We start from the raw sequence: 19,454 nt of genomic DNA, 5'->3' as shown, positions 1-19,454 counted from the left end.
AACCACCGCAGCCAACAGAGCAGCTCCCTCACCCCTACCCAGCCCAGCAACACCAGAAGGGAGGCCTTCTCAGGCCTGGGCCCAGGGAGGTGGCCCCAGCCTGGGTGTTCCTTGGGCCATGGAGGACCTTGCCCCGCGCACACCTCCTCTTCTGTGCCACCTGCAACCACAGCGACGCCTGCGAGCCGGGAAAGCAGACAGGGAGAGGAAAACAAGGCAAAAAACAAGACAAAAGTTGCACCCTCGGGCCTGTCCCTCTAATAGCTACAGCAAAACCTCACCAAGACTTTACTCTCCTGGAGGGTGAGAAAGGCACGCAGCGCTGCCCAGCACCCGAAGTCCTAGAGGTGGCAGCTCCTCACCACCTTGCCTCCATGGCCTACGGGCTTCGTCCTTCGTGGGGCTTTTTTTCTGCTCTGTCATTAAGAGTGGAGCCTGGTCTTTTCCTTCAATCCCAAGAATTGCACTGAATTAGATCATCTTTCTCGGCTCACCTCCCCCTACAGGCAGCTCCCGAGCATGCTCAGCTCGGCCTGGCGCTGCCATTTCATAACTGCATTGTTTACAGACGCACACTGACCTGCCATTTTTTGACAGTAGGAGAGGAGCTGGTGCTTGCAACCACGGCTGCTCACAGCCCTGCTCCTCACCACCGCCGGGCCAGGGGCGAGCTCCTGCCTTGCAATAAAAGTCCAATTTGGAGAAGGGAAATTGCAAAGTGTGGAAAGTTGCAGTTTACTGTTGTTTTTGTTGTTGCTGTTTCTCCCCTTGTTTTAGGTCAAAATCCACCTGCTCGGAGCACACGGTCTAGGAGGAAGCAGTTAACCCCTCTCTGGGGTGAGGAGAGCACAGGTCTCGTCGAGCTCAGTGCAGAATGCCAGCCATGATTTCAGCTTCTTCAAATCACAACTGTGCTTCGATGTCACCTAAAAATACAATGTTCAGCCCGGTCTGCCATCCTCTGTCAAGCCTTCCTCTGAGAAAGAAAGCCTTGGAAAGATGGTATTTCCCTTGAATAAACAAGTTGGCTTAGTCCCAGCACATACAGTTTTCTCCTTTAAATGCAAACCAGAGTATTTTTGCAGGCACACAGGAAAATGAGGAGAGGAGGAGGGGAAAAGTTCTTCATTTAACACCAAGAGCTCCATTAAAAGCACTGCAAGGTTGCTCCCAGTCTCTCTCTGTTCCAGTCCTCTCCCCGTCTGTGTTTATCATGCTTTCCAGGTGAAAGCAGCTCCAAGTTATGCTGGACAGAAAATGCCAGAAGACCTGGAGGTTTCCTCATCCTTGGAACAAGGACAATTTGTGCAAAGCTTCTTTTACAAGAGGCACTGTGCTGCTCCGACACAGTATGGCAGCGTTGCAGGGAAGACGCTCACACGTCAGATCTTCTTAACCCTCACCACCTCTCCCTTTTTCCACCATTTCCACCAGGCTTCCCCCTCCTCGGGGAATTGCAGTTACCTGGGATCAGGGGAAATACCACAAGTTGGTATTTTGGATCCCAGAATATTTTTTAAGAGCTTGCTCTGTATTTTTTTCCCCAGTGATGTTTTTGTGTTGGTTTTCTTTTCTTTTTTTTTTTTCCCTTTTATTTTTAAAAACACATTCCAATTAGCTCAGAGAGTGAACGAGCTTCTCTCCAGCTGCTTTACCAATAACCCCGCACCCTGCTGGGCAGCGCCTGTCCTCCATCGCTGCCCCCCTCTAGGACCAACACCACCAGGCAACAGAGCCAGACATTTCCTACGCTGCAGAACAGACCAAGGAGTTCAAACAGGCACCGGAGGGGAGGAGGGACAGACAGATCTGCAAAGGGCCGAGTCCGAACGTCAGGGGAGATCACGTTACTGGCTGCTGGGGTCTCGTCTGTGAAGAGGGTTTGATTTCAAAACTCACTTAATTTACAGTAGTTGAAAAGAATCGGCTGAAAGTGGCGGTTAAGGGTTATAAATTCAAGATTCGCTTCCAAATCACGGGCTTTGCAGTTCACTGCAGGAACATATGGTCCTCTGAGCCTCGAGAGCAGGGAGCGCACATTGCCAGAGCCCCAAGTCTTTGGGCTGAACCAAAAGCAAGACATTTCTTCCACTGCAGGGTGGTCACTGTGGTGCTTCCTCAACCTTTGGCAGCTCCAGGAGCAACACAAGGAGAAGGAAAAATTTAAGGCGAGAAAGACAAAAGGACAACAAAGAGCAGCCCCAGGAATCGAGTCATCCCTCCCCCAGCCATCCACAAACCAGCTGGTCACGACAGCGAAGCTCCTTAAATGTCCTTGTTTACCTGAACAAAATAGCTCCCTGCCATTGTACTAGCAGCATGCGATCCTGAGATGGCACTGGGCAGAGGAGGTGGTGCTGGCAGCCCCGTGCTCACCCCGTAATGGGATCCGAGCTCCGCACTGGAGAGATGCAATCCTGCTGTAGGGCCTGTGGGGCCACGCTGGGTAATGGGGGGGATGGTTGCCCTGCAGGGAAATCCAAATGTCTCATGCTGGCGATGAGAGATGAAAAAATGAGGCAAAGGGCAGGAGACTGGCGTGGGTTCCTTCATACATGATCACCACAGGCGGGCTAAGGAGGAATGGTGATTGTCTTGAAAGGCGGGGGAGGCTGCTCATGCTGGACTTCACTTCGAAGTCAGTTTAATATAGGAGAAAAAAAAGAACAAAAAAAACCCAGCACCCAGATGTCCATATTTAGGGCTGTTAGCTTCCATGGAAGTCCAGGTCTCAGGATTCTGTCTTCCCTCCAAGCTCTCTGAAGGCCACGCAGCACCAGGTGCTATGGGCGCTCAGTCACCGTGCTCCCCAGGCACCGGTGCTGCTCCATGTCAGCCCGGTTCCACCAGCACCGCAGCTCTGTGGGCAGGAGCCAGCCAGGCCTTCACCCATTGCTTCCAGAAAGAACCTTCTCCTCATTACTTCCTCTCGTTGTCTTTTCCTTCGGTGCACGTTTACTGGAGGAGAAGTCCTTGTGAGCAGGCAGGGAGGTGCGGAGCCGAAGCCCCACTGACTGCCCTCTGCTGCCTTATGCCCAGCGTGGCCCAAAGCCCAACCACAGGCCTGCTGAGCACCTGTACAGTACCTGCATTTAGCACAAACAGCGAAAAAACAAAAAACCAACATCGAAAACCCACGAGCACGGCGGGGCCAGGGGGCTGGATTTCAGCTAAATAAACTGCAGGCCCGTGCCTCCTGCCACCACACCAACCACGGATGTTTCGTTTTAATCAGCTGCATGGATTGCAAACTACTACCGGGAAAAAAATAGTAATAATAAAATTAAATGAAAAAGAGGGTGAAAAACATCCCCCGAAATTACTGTTGTGTTGTTGTTGTTGTTGTTGTTGGTAGAATAGCGTGGCTCAGCAGGGAGCCATAGGCCGCAGCCAACACAGGGCCTCCCTGGCCAGGGGCCTCTGCAGTCCTTCCCCAGGGCAGAGCTGTGCCCCCAGCCTCTGCTCCTCTTATAGCAAGGAGAGCTCCTGGTAGACCCAAATTCCCCAAAGATTTCATGGTTTTTTGTTGTTTTTTTTTTAATATATATATATTTATTTTTTTTTTAAACCCAACCCTAAAATAAAATTAAACGCCATCCCTCCAAACAAGCCTCCCCACCACAGAAGGCAAACAAAAGATCCAGAGCCCAAGCTTCCCCTGAGCCAGGTAATGCCAGATGTACGTGCAAGGCCATGGAACAGCACAAAGTCACAATCATAACAACACAAAAGAGCAGTCAAACGCTGACAAGGCAGCTCCAGGCTGCTCCCCAACCGCCCCAGCGCCCTGCCCCGCATGGCTGCCGTCCTGCTGCGCTCCCTCCCTCGCACAGGGCAGAAGAAAAGAGAGAACTGACATAAAAAAGAATCCAGCCATGATTATCTGAACTGTCTTCCTCCTCTCCGAGGCTTCTCCTTTCCCACCTGGCGCCAGGCTGCCTGCAGCCCCAACCGGAGGGACGCTGCTATTTATGAGGTATGGGAGATGGACACTGCGAGCTACTGTACCTGCAGACATCTGTGGTCTTCTCCTGGGGAAGACTCAAAGAGTTGCATATTCCAGATCCTCATGAGCAGTGATTCAGTTTCTGCTCATGTGATAAAAGCTCCCTCTACAGAGTGAGCATGCCCAGAGGAGACCATTTCACTGCTCCCTCCAAGCTGCAGCCATTTCACAGAGAACCTGCAGGCTCCAGCGTCCATTGGAGCGGCGATCAGCCCGGGCATCCCGGGGACGCCCCGGTAATGCAGATCATCTGTCAACTTTCTGACAGGGTGCCAGGCCTCAAACCGATCGCTTGCCTGGAAAAAAAAAAGCCTTTTAAACCCAGAATGTGTTCTGTTTCGGTGGCCTTCAAGAGTAGCCCTTGTCCACAGAAAAAAAAGGCAAGGGGAGCAGGGATGGGGAGGGACACGGTGTGGTGTGGGGACATCCTGTGCTGCTTTTGTACTGCTTAATCAAGGGTCTGACCCGTGAAGAGGGGGATGAAGGCACACGGGTTTAACCGGTTAAGTGTGCAGTGTCCAAGTGCAAGAGGATTCAAGATCTGCTGAGCTGAAGGGGTGCTGGCTTCCACTGCAAGAATTTATAATACAACATGACCTGGTACAACCAACCTTAAAAACATATCACAGCCACAGTCATTAAAAAGAGGGGGGAAAGCATAACGAAGTGATAGCGAGTGCACTGCGAGGTACAGTAGCTCTGAGCTCAGCCTATGTTGAACCGTGTGATACATCTGGCCTAGCCAGCAAGATAAAAGAACATTTTAGCTTCAAAATAAAAGTAGTTTGCCTCTGTTCTCCTTAACAATTAAGCACAAACTCTTGGCAACATTTGCATCTGCTCATGCTCCCGGAGAAACCAAAGCAATGTGCAGGAACATCTGCAGGCAGAGCAGGGCTGGAAAAGATGCAAGCACAAGGCTGGCAGTGGGGCTGGCAGAGGGGCTGGCAGTGGGGCTGGCAGTGGGGTGCCCCAAGGCTGCAGGGCTGCCTGTGTGGGGCGGGAGGGAGAACCCAGCCAGAGGAGGCAAGGAGGAAGAGGAAACTCAGACATGGGCTGTGGCACCTCCTGGCTGCTCTTGGCCAAAGCAAAGCTATTTTCCATGAAACCAGAACACAGAAGATGATTGTTTTTAAGGCTAACTGTTACAATGAAGACGAGCTCAGTGCAGTGCGTTGTAGTGGGCTGTTGGGGGCAGGGAACTGCCTGTATACAAAGCAGGGGGAAAAGCCACAGAAATCCATGGCGAGGTTTTGAGAAGCCCAGTGATTTTATTTGCTTTGCACCTTGCATGAAAAGCAGGCATCCAAACTCACACCTCCAGCACAAGCATGAAGCCAACGCCTGCTCTGCTCAACCCATTCCCTCCTCTCCTCTGCTGAGCAGTGCCAGCATGTCCTGCTATTGTGTCAGCATCAGAGACCAGGCAGCTACTTCACCACTGTGTCCTTGCACATTTGCAAAGCAGCGATAGTTAAAGCAGCAGGAGAGCTGCTCTCGGTCTGCTTCAGCTACAGTGACACTATTTTTCTCTCTGCACTCTAGAGAAGTTTCACTACTAAACAGTTAAAACACACAAGGCTAAATTGAGATGACTGAAATTCATAGGGAATGAATATTTGAGGTGACAGTAGAAAGCAAGGATCTCTCTTTCAGCCACTGGGTTTTTGTTTGATGTAAACTTTAAGTTTTAATATACATAAAATGAGATTTTGCTGGCCTTCCTATCAGTCACTGAAAGGCAGAGAGGTAAGTAATTGAAGACAACCCCCAAAATCTCAAAACAAAAGCAGTAAGAACGACTACACAAACTTGAGTTGTGTTATCCACAGCATCAAAAGATTACCATGCTTCAAACCAAAGATGGCTCTGTAGGAGTGCTGCTTTTCCTTGCAGCATGAAATTACCAAGCTTTCATTAAAAACACAGAAATAGAAACAAAGATATTTCTAAACGCAAAGCCAATGAGGGACCACAGCCAACATCCCTTTTCAGAGAGAAAAGGACAGGGACCCATCCTGCAGCACTCAGTCTTCCTGCGCTCCCCACCATACCCCAATACTACAGATGTTTTTACTGCTGAGGTTAAAACCACACCGAGAGCAGAAGCACCCGGGGACACTCTGCACATCTCATGTTCAGCCCTCAACGTACCAAAGATGTGTTAAACAACCACGCCGATCGGGCTGGTGCGGGCAGTCCAACAATCAATCCTTGGATCCGCACCATGCCAGCATCTCCCCGGGGTCACAGCCCCGTCTCCCCATTTCCTGAAGATCTAAGTCCTCTCCCAAGCAGTTCCCACAAGACAGGAAGCCTTCCCCCCCCCCACGCGTGATGCAGGCTGGCACGCTGGAAGGATGCACAGTTTAACCGTTCAGGAACTCGCTGTCTGCAGAAGCCCACCAGCCCGCCTTCCCCTCTCCTGCAAAACGAAACATGTCTCTGGAATGGCTTGGGAAGGGGGTTTGCTCAGCATGTGAGATAACAGCAGCCCAAACTCCACAAAGCGTTCCCCTTTATCCACCCCAAGGACTCCCCACCAGTTTCTTCACCAAAGCCTGCTGGACGGCTTAGCATTCCCCACTTCCAAAGACACAGGGCCCACACAAACACCCGCTTTGCTGACATTGAGCCTCCCTGGCCTCGGTTCCCCCACTCAAAGCTTGAAAACCCCTTTCAGAAACCTCACGTTTCCAAGACGAAGGCAGCAGCACAGCACAAAGGACAGTAGGTTCCTGAGGGCTTTTGCTTAATTACACCATTACACATGGCATTTTCACAGCTCCCTTGCAGCGGAAACACAAGCGGGAAGCAAGGGGAGATGTTGCTTTCTATAGGAAGAACAGTATTTAGCCCTGCAAAACGCAGGGGGTTCTCCTCGTTTCCATCAGGTTCCTCTTTCAGCTCAGACCTTCCACCTGCTCACAGCTGAAGCTCCTTTGGGGCCTCCTCAGAAGTTGTCCCAGGAACACAACGAAACAAACCGCCCCCAGTAAAGGGCTCTGGATACACAGAGAGCACTGCTGCTGGAATCCCGAGTTCTATTGCAGTGCTAAGCAGTGCTCTGCTCAGCAGCAAGCCCTTACAACGCCTCCTTCCCCCCTCGGTGACTATTTACACCACTTCCTAAGCAGAGTGCCCATTCCCAGGACACACTGATTGTCCTCAGCATCCTCTGAAGGAGCCGAATCGTCCCCATCCAGCCTCAGCTAACAGCTCTGAAGGAGCATTCGCTCATTAATGCACACTTCTGGAATCACAGCTTTCTCCGCCTTTCAAAGCCTGAATATTATTTATTTATTTTCACCCAAATCTTTTCAAGCCATCTCCCCTCCTCCTGCTTACAGTTTCAGCAAACTGCCTTTCGTTAACAGGCAACATGAAACGTTCCCCAGGACGCTGTGTTGAGTGGCTCACATACACCAAAAAGGGGATTAAAAGAAAATGTAAAAAGGGAAAAAGAAAGAAGGAAAAAAAAAGATGCTGTTGCAACAGATGTAGAGAGGTAAGCTCCGTGGAAGATGGTGCTGTGTTTGATAAGAACATGTGCTGAGTTATTTCATTTCTGGGGGCAATCCTAGAACTTTATTTAGAAGCAGATTGGCCAGACAGCTATAATTCAGAACATACTGTAGTCTTAACAGTTCCCAATTAGAAACTCCTTCAGCTTTAACTTATAGTAACCGTGGCTCCTTCTATTTTGGAAAGCTGAAAACACCATTTCTCCCCTTCATTCAGCTATTGCACATCAAGAGCTTCTTCTGTAACAAATGCAGTCTTGCTCAGGGAGGGTGCAAACATTGCTTGCACAGCCCATCTCAGCAACAGCAAGCAAGCTTTCTGCCTCAGCCACGCTCCCAGTTTGCTCAACAGACGTTTTATGGGGTTGTTTGGGGGCTGGGAGGTGGGATGGGAGCAGCACAAAGCCACGCTGCTTATTAGCAGTCCTCTGCCAGCAGAGCAGCAGGAAAATGGCCGCTCACATTCAACCTCGCTTCTGCTGCACTGCGTTGCTGGAACACCAGGGCTCTGCCCACCAGCCTCACGTGCTCCGAGCCTCCCTGTTCTTTGACCTCACACCTCTTTTTTTTTTAAGCATTAGGGCATTCACGTGAAAATAAGCGCGCTCTTCACTGCGAGAGAATGAGCTCTTCATGGTGCTTTTATCTCCCTCCCCACATCATCAACTCCTGCGTTGCAGCACCACGGTTGATGGCTCTATAAGCGATTCCACTGACATTATACATTGCTGCAAGGAACAGAAGGAGCAGATGAACTCTCTAAAAACAAAGCTCTTGCCTTCATGCAAATATCACTAGTTAAGAAGAGCAGAGAAATAAAGCAAGCACGATGTGGGTACAGAATTGGCTCAGATGAGGCTGCTTTTCAGCAACTGCCATAAGGTGGCAGTGGGTCTTTAAGGCTACCTTACACCTTTCACAACAAGCACAATAAGAAATCATTACACCAGTGGTTTTCAGCATCCCAAACTGTTTAATCAAATTTCCTCATCAAGGGAGCCAGACCATACAAGAAAACACAGGACCGAGATCATTCCAGTGCCAGAGTCACGCAAGGAGAAAAAGCCACTGAGATCAAATTGGAAAAGCTGTGAACGCAGCTCCCATCTGAGCCAAAATAAATCAAAACCTTTTACTTTCCACGCACAATTACAATGCCATTTATTTTACATAAACGCTTCTCTTTGTGCATTCACCCAACCACAGACAAGCCAGCATCCATTAACACAGAATGCAGTTTGCATCACCAGGATGCACGGACTCAAGCTGGCTTTCTGCTGGGGCTGCCAAAACCAGCCTGTACCGAGCTGGTCCCCACATGGGAGCTGAGCTGCCTGCTGGCCAGGGCTGGGTCCTGCCCTGCCTGCTTGCCCAGAGAAGGCGCTGGAAGCACTGGGTATGCCAGCAATGTGGAGCCAGGCAACAAAGATGCAGCAATGTGACTCATCATGCAGACTGACCTGAGCGTGTGAGGCCGTCACCTGGGACAGAGCCATAAAATAAAAACGTGTGCGCCGCTCTCCTCCATGTGCTGATCTGCGTGATGAAAAGCAGCAGGGTTGCCCTGAGGAGCCAGCCAGCCTTGCTGCACGCAGACTGAAGGCTGCAACCGCAGAATGTTCTGCTAATAAAAGTGATAACTTCACAACACCAACGCCTGCACGACGCCCTGACGCAGCACGCCTCACCTTTGCTCAAACCACATCAACGCCACCGGGGATGCCCAACAGCACCTCTCCCATGGGGCACAAAGGCTCAGCAATGCTCCCATGCAAAGCCACATCTTCCCTGCAGCTCTCTGGCACCGGCCTGGAGAGCCCAAATCTGCAGCGGGTTGGCTGGCACCTCCCAGCACAGCCTGCTGGCACCAGGGTGGGTGACTGGGGCTGGAGAGGGGCTGCAGCCACGCACACAGTGCGCCAGCCCGGCCTCACACATGGCCCCAACTCCTTCCACAGACCATTCGCCAACGTGTTAAACCCAGAAAGCAGCACACGAATAAAAACTAATCTCAGCCAAAGGAACAGACGCACAGATTCCCTCCTTTCCTTGCAAATTTGGAAGAGCTGATTTGGCAAGATTTGTTTGCAACCCTTGGAATGCAGACCGAGGAAAGGAGCTGGAGTTTGACGTTCCTTCGCCCTCCTACGACTGCAGACAGATCTCAGAGCAGCGAGCAGGTCCGTGCCCCACGAGGCTTCCCATTAACAGTAATTAGTGCCTCGCGTGGGGAAGGCGCAGCCCAGCGCTCCCCGCAGTGCTGGCGACCAGCCCGGCTCCTCGGGGCCACCACCCTGGAGCTCGCCAGGTCCCTGCTGCATGGAGGTTCGCCAGGCAGCCGAGGTCAGGATTTTCCAATCCGCAGGAGGCAGCACGAAGCCAGCCGGTGGTGGTGGTGGAGCCGAGCAGCACCCAAACCGCTTCCAGCAGCCCCCTACCTGGGCACACGGCCATCCTCTGCCCCTGGGCCTGGCTCCTCCTGCGGCCACGCATCCATCTCCCTCTATGGGTGCAGCTTCGATCCCGGAGCATGCTCAGTACGGGCTGATCTTCAGCCATTACAGAGCTTTGATGACATGTAAGCAGAAGGAAGTGTCATTAGCAAAAGGGGAAGAAAGAAAAAAGGTGCAGGATTCACGCTGACCAGCGATGTCCTGCGCCCACCGGGACGGCACAGCTCCGGCTGCACGACTGCAGGTGTGCTGAGCCTGCCAGCATCTTGCTTTAGCACAAAAGCAAGGCAAACCCTGTCTCAGTAAGCCTCATGCAGAAAGGAGCATTGCCTCCAGACGCTCAACCAGCGTGTTTTTCCACTCTGGGCCTTCTACAAATTACAATATTTTCACAAAATACCATTAATATTCCCTCCCTCGTAGGCTTCAACTGCTGCTTTTAGTTCATAATGCAGACCGTGCTTCCCTCTGTCTTAAAGCTAACCCTACACCACCCCATCCTCTGTAACCTTGATGATTATTCCCAATGAATTTGCAATTAACAGCAGGATGGATAAGGGGAAGAAGCCTACAGTGCAACACCCTTCCTGCTGCGTTTTGCTAGGAACCTGCATTTAAGGGAGGTTTGGTTTTAGCAAACCAGCTCTGAAAACCTCCATGCTCACATTTCCATCGTCCATACAGTAGGAATGTTTCAAAGCAAAATAAATAGAGGACTTTCTTTCTCCTCTCCAGTTTTCCAAACAGCAACATAGGCACAGACACAACACTGAAGTTCACCTGGTGCTTTTGGTGCTGGAGGATTACAATCTGCACACCGAGTTATTGTCACACAGAACTTCCCTGCCCCATACAGACTTTATGTCGTAGACTCATAGAATCATTCGAGTTGGAAGGGATCCTTAAAGGCCACCTGGTCCCACTTCCTGCAGTGAATGGGGACACCCACAGCTCCATCAGTGCTCAGAGCCCATCCCCCTGCCCTTGGGTGCTGCCTGTCCCCTCCAACTCACACAACTTCTTGAGAAAGAAAACAGTTTGGAGGAAAGCTATGCAGCCCAGGGCAAATATTCACCGCTAGTCCCAACCAGTGCACAGCCCTGCTACTGCACTGAGCCCAAGCTAAAAGCTGCTCTGGGTGCTCCAATCCACGTACCATCAGGCAGCCCTCACCGGTATTTCTGCTGTGGGTGTGCAGCACTGCTTCCATGCTGAGGGTGCGATTCTCTAAAGGAATGCTAACAAATACAGGAAATAAACGATCAAAACCTCAATTGACACCGATCATCAGAACACAATACAGTGATAAGGGAATGCCAAAAATGAGCTCTTTGCCTGCACCAAGCCTCCAAGATAATGACAAAAATACCAAGAGATTCCAAGCAATGCAATAAGGCACATTAAATGTGTGATTTTCATCAGCACACGGCACACTTGTCAGATGCACTACGCACACTGCCCTGCACTTCGCTCTCCTACTCGAGAGATCTCTCTTCCCCTCTACATTCAATCTGAACACCAACCTCGAGCTATTCGGCAGATCATTTGTGATAGCAAAGTGTTGGCGTTCACATCTGACTTCTGGATGCAGGGCAGCCCTTTGTGCCAAGCAAGTTGCGTTGTACTACAACATTATTAGAGCACGAGGCGTCTGGCGCAGCGACCCGCGATAAACCACGGCCATTGGGAATACAGCGCTTCTCTGCCCCCACACCTCGACTCCTGCTGCAGCCTTTCCTCAGAGCATTTACCCCACAGTGCCCCGGTGTCTCTGGGGACACCCACAGGGACACCCATCTGCAGAGCAGGATGTGATCCGCTCCTCACCACGCCAGGCAGCACCAGGGCACCGCGCGGCGCCTCCGCTCAGCGCCGACTGGCAAAGCCTGCCGACAGATTCTATTCTCATCCTCTCCTGTGCCTTCAAATCGGAGGTGGTTTAAAAATAATATTCAGCCCGTAGCATCGTGAGGCACGTCTGCTGAACCTAGCGGTGTTTGCATCTTGCATAGCTCAAGCATGTCAAGTTTGTTTCCTTGGAAACAAAGACCAATTTGCAAGCATTGCTTTCTTCCTTCTTTTTATTTTTTTAATGTCATGAACACATACCTGCAGCTCTTGTTGATGCAAAGGAATTGAAGTTGCTTCACATACCAAAAAAAGTTCATAAGAACTTTATTATTAATTATTAATACATTTCACTAATGAACAATTGGCTTGCTGCAGCGAGGGAAAACCAGCTCACTGCTATTTAAAAATCCCTTCTTCCCCTCAATAGATGCACACTCAAGGCATGGCATTTATACTGTCTCCTCGGGGAGAGGGAGGGAAGAAATGGAAAAGCAGATTCATGTGCTTGCCCTAGGCTAGGTGCAAAGTTCCTAGTACAGGGGAACAACCTAAGAGGGAAATCCTGCACTGCTCCTAACACTAGCACTGCTCCAAGAGATGCACCAGTACTGCTCACCTGCTCCACACAGACTGGAGTGCAAGCACAGGCTCAGTAAGAAGGAAAGCAGTAACACCTTCTGGAGATGTCTGGCCAGCTTCAAGTCCAACTTTTTCTCATTAAGGGAATGCATTCGTGCTTAGGTTGGGAGTCAGCCTTTCCATGCACCATAGCTGTTCTCCCAGCCTGCTCGCATCAAAGGTCTTCATGTTGAAGGCTGCAAATTCTGCAGCAGTGGCACACAACCTCTCTGGGTGGGCAAGACAGAAGAGGGAGGGCAAGACTCAGAGCTGAGTTCTTCACAGCCTGCCTTGCAACGGGGATTGGTACCCACACCTACCAGAGCCCTTGTTGTGAATTACAACTGCTCAGTACCTGTCAGTACCTGTCAGATAAGGAGTAAAATGGACACGTGTGAGAACAGCAAATAAAATTATGGCTCTTTAAACACACTGTCCTGGGGCTGTTCACTGCCCAGCACATCCGGCTTGAGCTGTATGCAGTCAGATTGAAGTTACCTCCACATCCAAGGGAGCGAGCCGGGCTCTTCAGCATCAACACCAGCACACGAGGGAAATCCAACAGAGCTGCTCCAGATGGAATAAACAGCCTCCTCCTTCCACATAAAGCCCGAGGCCACACCATTCCTTGCCCACTGGAGCCAGCACTGTGCCGCCACTGGTGGAACTTCTGAAGGTCACAGTTTGAGCTTCATTCTCCAAAGAGCCTCCCAACCTGCAAATGCCACTTCACTGACAGAGCAACCTTGCTGTCCTTGTGGATGTGCCCGCAGCAGGATCAATGCACTCAATTGTAAACAAAAAGTACCAAAAAATTACCCCTGGAAACACCAGGCAGAGCCACTGGGAGCATTTCACCCTGCAGCCTGAGAACTGAATCTCCACGCACAGCACAGAATAGCATTTCCATTCCTGCTGCAGTAAACCAAACCCGGAAGCGAATCCCCAGCCATAAATACGTGCACTCTGTAGCATGTGTAGGTTGGTGTTATAATTGCTGAGTTCTATCCTAACCAATGCCACGGCCTTAGAGCTTTGGGCACTGCTCTGGCCAGCACGAATTCTGGGAGAAGAGAAAGGAAAACAATCTAAGTCTTTCCAGTCAAAAGCAGAGCATGTACAGGAAAAAGCATCTACACATCACTGTGCAAAATAGAACCAGACAGATGCACTGTGATTTGCTTAAATATACTGCAACAATAAAACAGCCATGGCTTCTCTGTAATATAAATTTATAGCATCTTCATTTCACAGAAAAACTGAGGCTGGGAGAATTAACTGCTGTTTCTGGAGTGGTCCTACACGAAGGCATGGGAGACTGGAATGTGAGCAAAGAGGCCCAGCACCTGATGGAGCTGTGGGTGTCCCCGTGCACTGCAGGGAGTGGGACCAGATGGCCTTCAAGGCCCCTTCCAACTCAAACAATTCTATGATCTCACCTAAACACGCCCTGTTCCCAAGGAGGCTGTAAAGCAAAGTTTGACCTTAAGCAGTAAAAATGCACAAAGAGGCTGTACCCATTATGAGACGCAGGCAAAAGGGAGAAGAACTTGGTTGATAAATAGCACCATAAGCACAAATTTTCCTGCAGCAGTGAAGTTCGCATGGACTGGTCTGTAGATGAATGCCAGGACTGGGTGTTCACACAGCACAGCTAACTGCAAGGAGGGGTGCCAGTAAATGGGACCTTCTGCACAGGTCTGAGTGAGGGATTATTATAAATCCATGGAATGGTTTGGGTTGGAAGGGTCCTCAAAGATCATCTGGTTGCCAACCACCAAATCCAGCACCAGCTCAGGCTGCCCAGGGCCCCCATCCAGCCTGGCCTTGGGCACCTCCAGGGATGGGGCAACCACAACCTCTCCATCCTGCCCTGAACAACAGGAATCAGGGCCCTCTGCAGCACCAGCCCTTCCATTCATCACTCCATTAAGATACAGGGGCTTGGGGGATTATTTTTTTTAATCACTGACATAAGGGGCAATTAAAGCAAATATTCTGCAACCTTCTGCAGAGACAACGACCTGCACTCATCTCCAGATCCCCATTTTGTTTGCTATCTTCACCCACATCCCATCCCTGTTACACACTGATGTGTTTTCCCTGCATTCTGCTTTGGGATCAGGGGTTGTTCTCTTTGCAGTTGCCCACAAGCACACGTGCCAAGTTCCTCCTTTTTCAAGCACTCATCATCTGTGTGGTTTTTCCTCTGCTTTGAACTCCCTTCCTTATTTTTTAATTCTCCTATTTTCTTTCTCCTCCGTTTCCAATCCATGTTGCACGGATAGGGGCCACTGAACGCACAACACACAAGCATCCACATACACGGCAGCCAGACTTTAATCTTGTCAAGGCTCCAATCTCTATAACTTCCACACCCCTGTGGGTTTATTATCATTACAGAATAACAGCACGGTTGGTTTGCAGGGCCCTCACAGCCCCCAGCCCCACCCCAACCCCCAGCTCAGGCTGCCCAGGATCCATCCATGGCCTTGGGCACCTCCATGGATGGGCACCAGTGCTGGGGCCTCACCTCCCTCTGGGGAAATGACTTCCTCCTAAAATAAAAAACGTCCTCCTTTCTTCTTTTCAGAGCCCAGATCTCCACCTCCTCTCCCCTCTGCCTTTGCAGAGAACATTTATGGCATCGTCCTCCATTACATTACGCCTTATATTTTCACTTTCTGTGACCATAAATCACTAATAATCCCCACTTATCATCACGCCGTTATTATCCTTAAAATTAAAATAATACAGGAAATTGCACTGGAGCTTCAGGTTTTGAAAGAAATAAACCACCCCGCAATAAGAGAACGGGCTTTTTCTTCCTTTTTAGCAAAAGAAAACCACCCTAAAAGCTACACTTTCACGGCCGAATTTTGAGCCTCACACTGCTGTCCTGCTCCCCGTATGGCTGAGAGCAGCGCGGCGCGAGGCTCAGTGGGGCTGCACCCCCAGACCCATCCCACAGGGCCACAGGTCAGGCAGAGCAGGGACAGCATTAAGAGCTCTCGATCATTCCTGGGAAATACAAGAAACTCAATTACTCATCGAGCGATTAAAATGTGCAAACATTTTGCTTGCTGTTCCGACTGCCACATTGAATATTTCGAGCAGTATCCAGGCCAATATTGTTGCTTAATTTAACATAACTGGATCCTGAATGCATTTCTAACAGATTAAACCACAGAAATATCCACATGTTTTAATGGGGATTTGGCACTGCTCGGAGCCAAACAGATTTCAGCAATATTTTTGGACTACAGATTCTTTCAGAAGAAAAGAAAGCCCACTGCTGATGTATCTGCATTCCCTACATCCCGAGCTTTCTTTCTTTTTTTTAATGATTTAAGCACAAATCAGAACCCCTAAACATCGAGTGCCATTGTAATTCCAGCAACATCTGGACAATTCTCTTGGCCTCGTGAAAGATTTTGGGCACCCTGTGGAGGTTCAGTCCGTGTTCATCCAGAACGGCTCCTTCTCCATCCGCACGCTCCACTCTGAGCCTGTAGTTTCTATGCCAACAAGCATCTGTACTCCTTAAAAAGCACATTTAGATGTGGGGGGAGAAGATTTAAGACGTGATAAAGAGTTTCTGGTTGTTTGTTTTTTTTTTTCTTATTTGGTTTTGTGCCCTCTTTTAAATCATCCATTCCTCGTTTTTTGGGGTTTTCTTGGGAGGAAACCACAGAAAGGTGCACCAACCATCACCTCTGCCATGGCAGCTTTTTCACCTGCACCACAATAAAGCACCGAGTCAGGAAGGAAAGCAGAAAGCTTCTTCAGTCTTAGAGTCATAGAATCGTTTGAGTTGGAAGGGACCCTTAGTGGTCATCCGGTCCCAGTCCCCTGCAATGAACAGGGACACCCACAGCTCAATCTGCACTCAGTCTGACACAGAAATATAAACACACACACCTATATATACATATATATGAGCACACGTTTGTGTGTGTGTATTTTATACACAGAAATACATCTCTCCAGTTCTCTCTTCAGAAGGAATCAATACCAACCACCTGCTTTCATCTCTTCCAACAACAGCTCTATGAGGAAAGCACCAGATCTGCAGCCTTGAAAAAGGAGTCTTACAGAACGCAGCCCTATCGCATCACTGGGGTGCGATGGCACAAAACTGCATCTCCATCCTCTGCTCCTGCATGCACAACCTACAGGAGGTTCCCAACCTCCAAAAAAAAAGCAGAGGGAGATGGGCAGTGGCTCCCAAGCTGTGCCCTGGCCCCACACTTTGGGATCCCCAGTCCACCCACAGGGTACAAAGACATTCAGACCTTTCCTCCCCATTGTGCACATGTAGAACATGCCTACAGAACAAGGCTGTAGCTGCTGTGGGTCAGCGTGCTGACATGCAGCTCAATGAGCTAGCAGGAAACGGGCACTGGATGGGCTGGAAATACCCTGCCAGTTTAGCAGCAGACCCTAAAATACTGACATCAACAGCAGCTTGCTATGGAGCACTTTTGAGGCTTTTAAGGCAGCGCATCAGCATCTCCCCAGATTCACCAGGCGATGCTCATCAGTCAGACAGCATCCAGAATAGTGCAGAGCTGGGTGAGCTCTGAGCAAAGAGCTGCTCCTACCTCAGCCACAGGGCACCCAAACCTCCAGGCACTGATGGGCCAACACAACAAACCCAAGGACAAGGCTCCCCATTAACACCAGATAACTGTAGGGATTCAATTGCAGGCAGCCCATCTTGAGAGCACAATCCTGCATAAGACGTGCACTATCTAATGCAGCAGGCATGATCCCATTTTAATATGCAGAAGGAAAAAAACCCCATAATCCTACAGAACACAGAGCAAATAGCACTCTCTGGGACTACTTGAATACCACCCTATTAAAATACAAACATGTTCCTACAGAAGCTCAATGATTTTAAACATTCACCATCTTTTCATTTCAGGTTTTAAGCATTTTGCCTGGCAACTCTCTGAAGGGCAAATCGTTATGGAAATAGGAAGACAATTAATTTTCCTTTATTCTGGAAGAGGATTATTGGAATAAATAAAATAATCAGCTTAGACAAGAACACAATTGCAACTTATGAAAAACAGAAGTCTTTCTTCATTTTTATTTGCAAAGAAAAGATTTTCTTGGGTGGAGCTGGAAAGGCAAGAGCAAAAGTTTGGGAGCTAAATAACCTTGGACTGCGAGCTCATAGCTGTCTGTCTGTCTATCCATCCACCGCAGCTCTGAACACCAGCATTTTAGGGTCCCCTCCACACTCAGAGAATGCATGTTGGGTCCATTGAAATGAATGAATTTACCTGGATATCAAGCACTGTAGGAGGAACGAGGCTTCAAACCCAAGCAGAGGAGTGGTGTGTGCTGATGCTTGCCAATGAGCGTCAAGGAGAGATCAGCACTGGCAACAGAAATGAACAGCGGAGCCTTCAGGTGCATGGTAGCATGAGATGAAGTTGTGATTGATGAGAAATGCTGGGTATGGCTTGGTAAGAAGCGCCCCGTTATTCCTGACTCCTCTAACAAGCAGAGCGAAGTACAAAAACGGCAGGGAGCTTTGGTTCAAGGTTGGTACGGGCTCAAGAAAGGAAAGAGAGGTCATTGATGGAAGCACAGATTGCTGGGAACACAAAGGACTGTAAAAAACTGAGAAATCAAATTGATCATCTGGAAAAATCAGATGAGATGGTGAGCTCTCAGGTTAGCCAGGAGAAGCAGCCTCGTGGCTCAGGATGGGTTACAGGGACGGTGAGGTTGGGTGAACCAGCCCTCAAACCTGAGCCTGGATGCACCCCCCTTCTTTGCACCACAGACCCAGTTTTCTCAAGTACTGGATTGCTTTCCAACACTCAGAAACCCAAACATATGCTCTCCACACCTACCAGCTCATTAAGCCTCATCCACTACAGGAATTGAGTTATCCTACTAATTTCACAGCCAGGTTAAGAAATGCTGCTCCTTCCCCTGAGCCTGGAACCCCCCTTATGAGCCCCAGGGATGAGGGTGGGAATCCTCTAATCCCAGCTTTTTCCAGCCTGCTGGGTCAGCTCTCCAGGGCCCCAGCAGCTTTGGGCACAGAGATGCTGCTGCAACAAGGAGTGTTGAAATGTTCAGGAAGACACAAGATCAAACCATTCCTTCTAAGTGAGCCGTGGTAAGGCACGAAGGCAGAGAGCTGCTGGGCCTCCCAGCAGAGAGGATTCATCACAGCGACTAATTACAAGGCTCATACCATAATGCCTGGCTTTAAAGTCATTAGCAATTGAGTCAAGGTTGGCTGAAGCATTTAGAAGGAAGAAAGGGCAACAGGCTCTGAAGTGGTCACTGTCTGATGAGGGCTTGGTGCAATGCATTCCCCAGCTGTAAATGCCTCCTTCCTGCGAGGGCTGCAGTCATGACAGACTTCTTCAGACACACCTGTGAAACTCAGTTCCATTTGCTTCTGTTTCAAATACTATTATGGTCACAGATTCAGCTTTCAGTTCCTCCAGAGAGCACATTTATGCTGATGGAGAAGGGACGTAACCAGCTGTACATGCAGGGTTTGCACAAAAACCAGAACCTGCAATTCCAGGCAATGGATCCCCCTGAAACCCCGAGTTCCACATCTCAATAGAAGCAGCAGAGATGCATCCCCTGCAGGCATCACAGCCCTGCAGCTCCACTGCTGGGATGCCCCAGTGCCACTTTGGGGTCTGACCCCTCTGCCCGGTCCACCAACACCTTCCTAAGGACAGCACTCCTAGGGTAGCAGCTCCGATCACAGCTCATTTTCCCTATTTTCCTCTAAAACAAGGAGAGGAGGAGGGCTTCACTCTCCTGCTTTGAGTCACAGGGCATGGCAGGAGGAAGCAGTGCCCTGTCTCCTCCACTCACCCTTTTTACCTGTGTGCTGGTGCCCACGCTGAGCAACCTCTCACCATGCAAGTGATGGGGCTGCACCAGTGAGCAGAACAAGCCTGAAGCCCTGGTGCCACTCACCTGTCAGATCCTGCACTGAGAGAGCAGCCC

At 49.9% G+C, this 19,454-nt stretch overlaps 1 protein-coding gene across 11 annotated transcripts in view; it reads right to left on the bottom strand.

The window, feature by feature from the left end:
• Positions 1–19,454, bottom strand: part of EHMT1 (euchromatic histone lysine methyltransferase 1) — a 96,448-nt gene that overhangs the window by 59,929 nt on the left and 17,065 nt on the right. Inside the window, exon 1 of one of the 11 annotated variants that reach the window (XM_048966443.1) lies at positions 9,969–10,051. The exons of 8 other annotated variants lie outside the window; for them this stretch is intronic. Coding sequence is in view for 1 of the 3 variants with exons in the window: in XM_048966436.1 (XP_048822393.1) it covers positions 4,009–4,071 (63 nt within the window). In the remaining 2 variants the exon portion in view is untranslated. Of the gene's footprint in view, positions 1–281; positions 486–4,008; positions 4,129–9,968; positions 10,052–19,454 lie in introns of those variants that run through there. 2 more of the 11 variants (XM_048966436.1, XM_048966441.1) reach the window with 2 other exon arrangements.

This window comes from Lagopus muta, chromosome 19 (assembly GCF_023343835.1).
Source record: "Lagopus muta isolate bLagMut1 chromosome 19, bLagMut1 primary, whole genome shotgun sequence".
In the NCBI taxonomy this organism is placed as follows: domain Eukaryota; kingdom Metazoa; phylum Chordata; class Aves; order Galliformes; family Phasianidae; genus Lagopus; species Lagopus muta.
The sequence above is the reverse complement of the archived record's forward strand: the minus strand, read 5'-3'. Positions and strand labels throughout refer to the sequence as shown.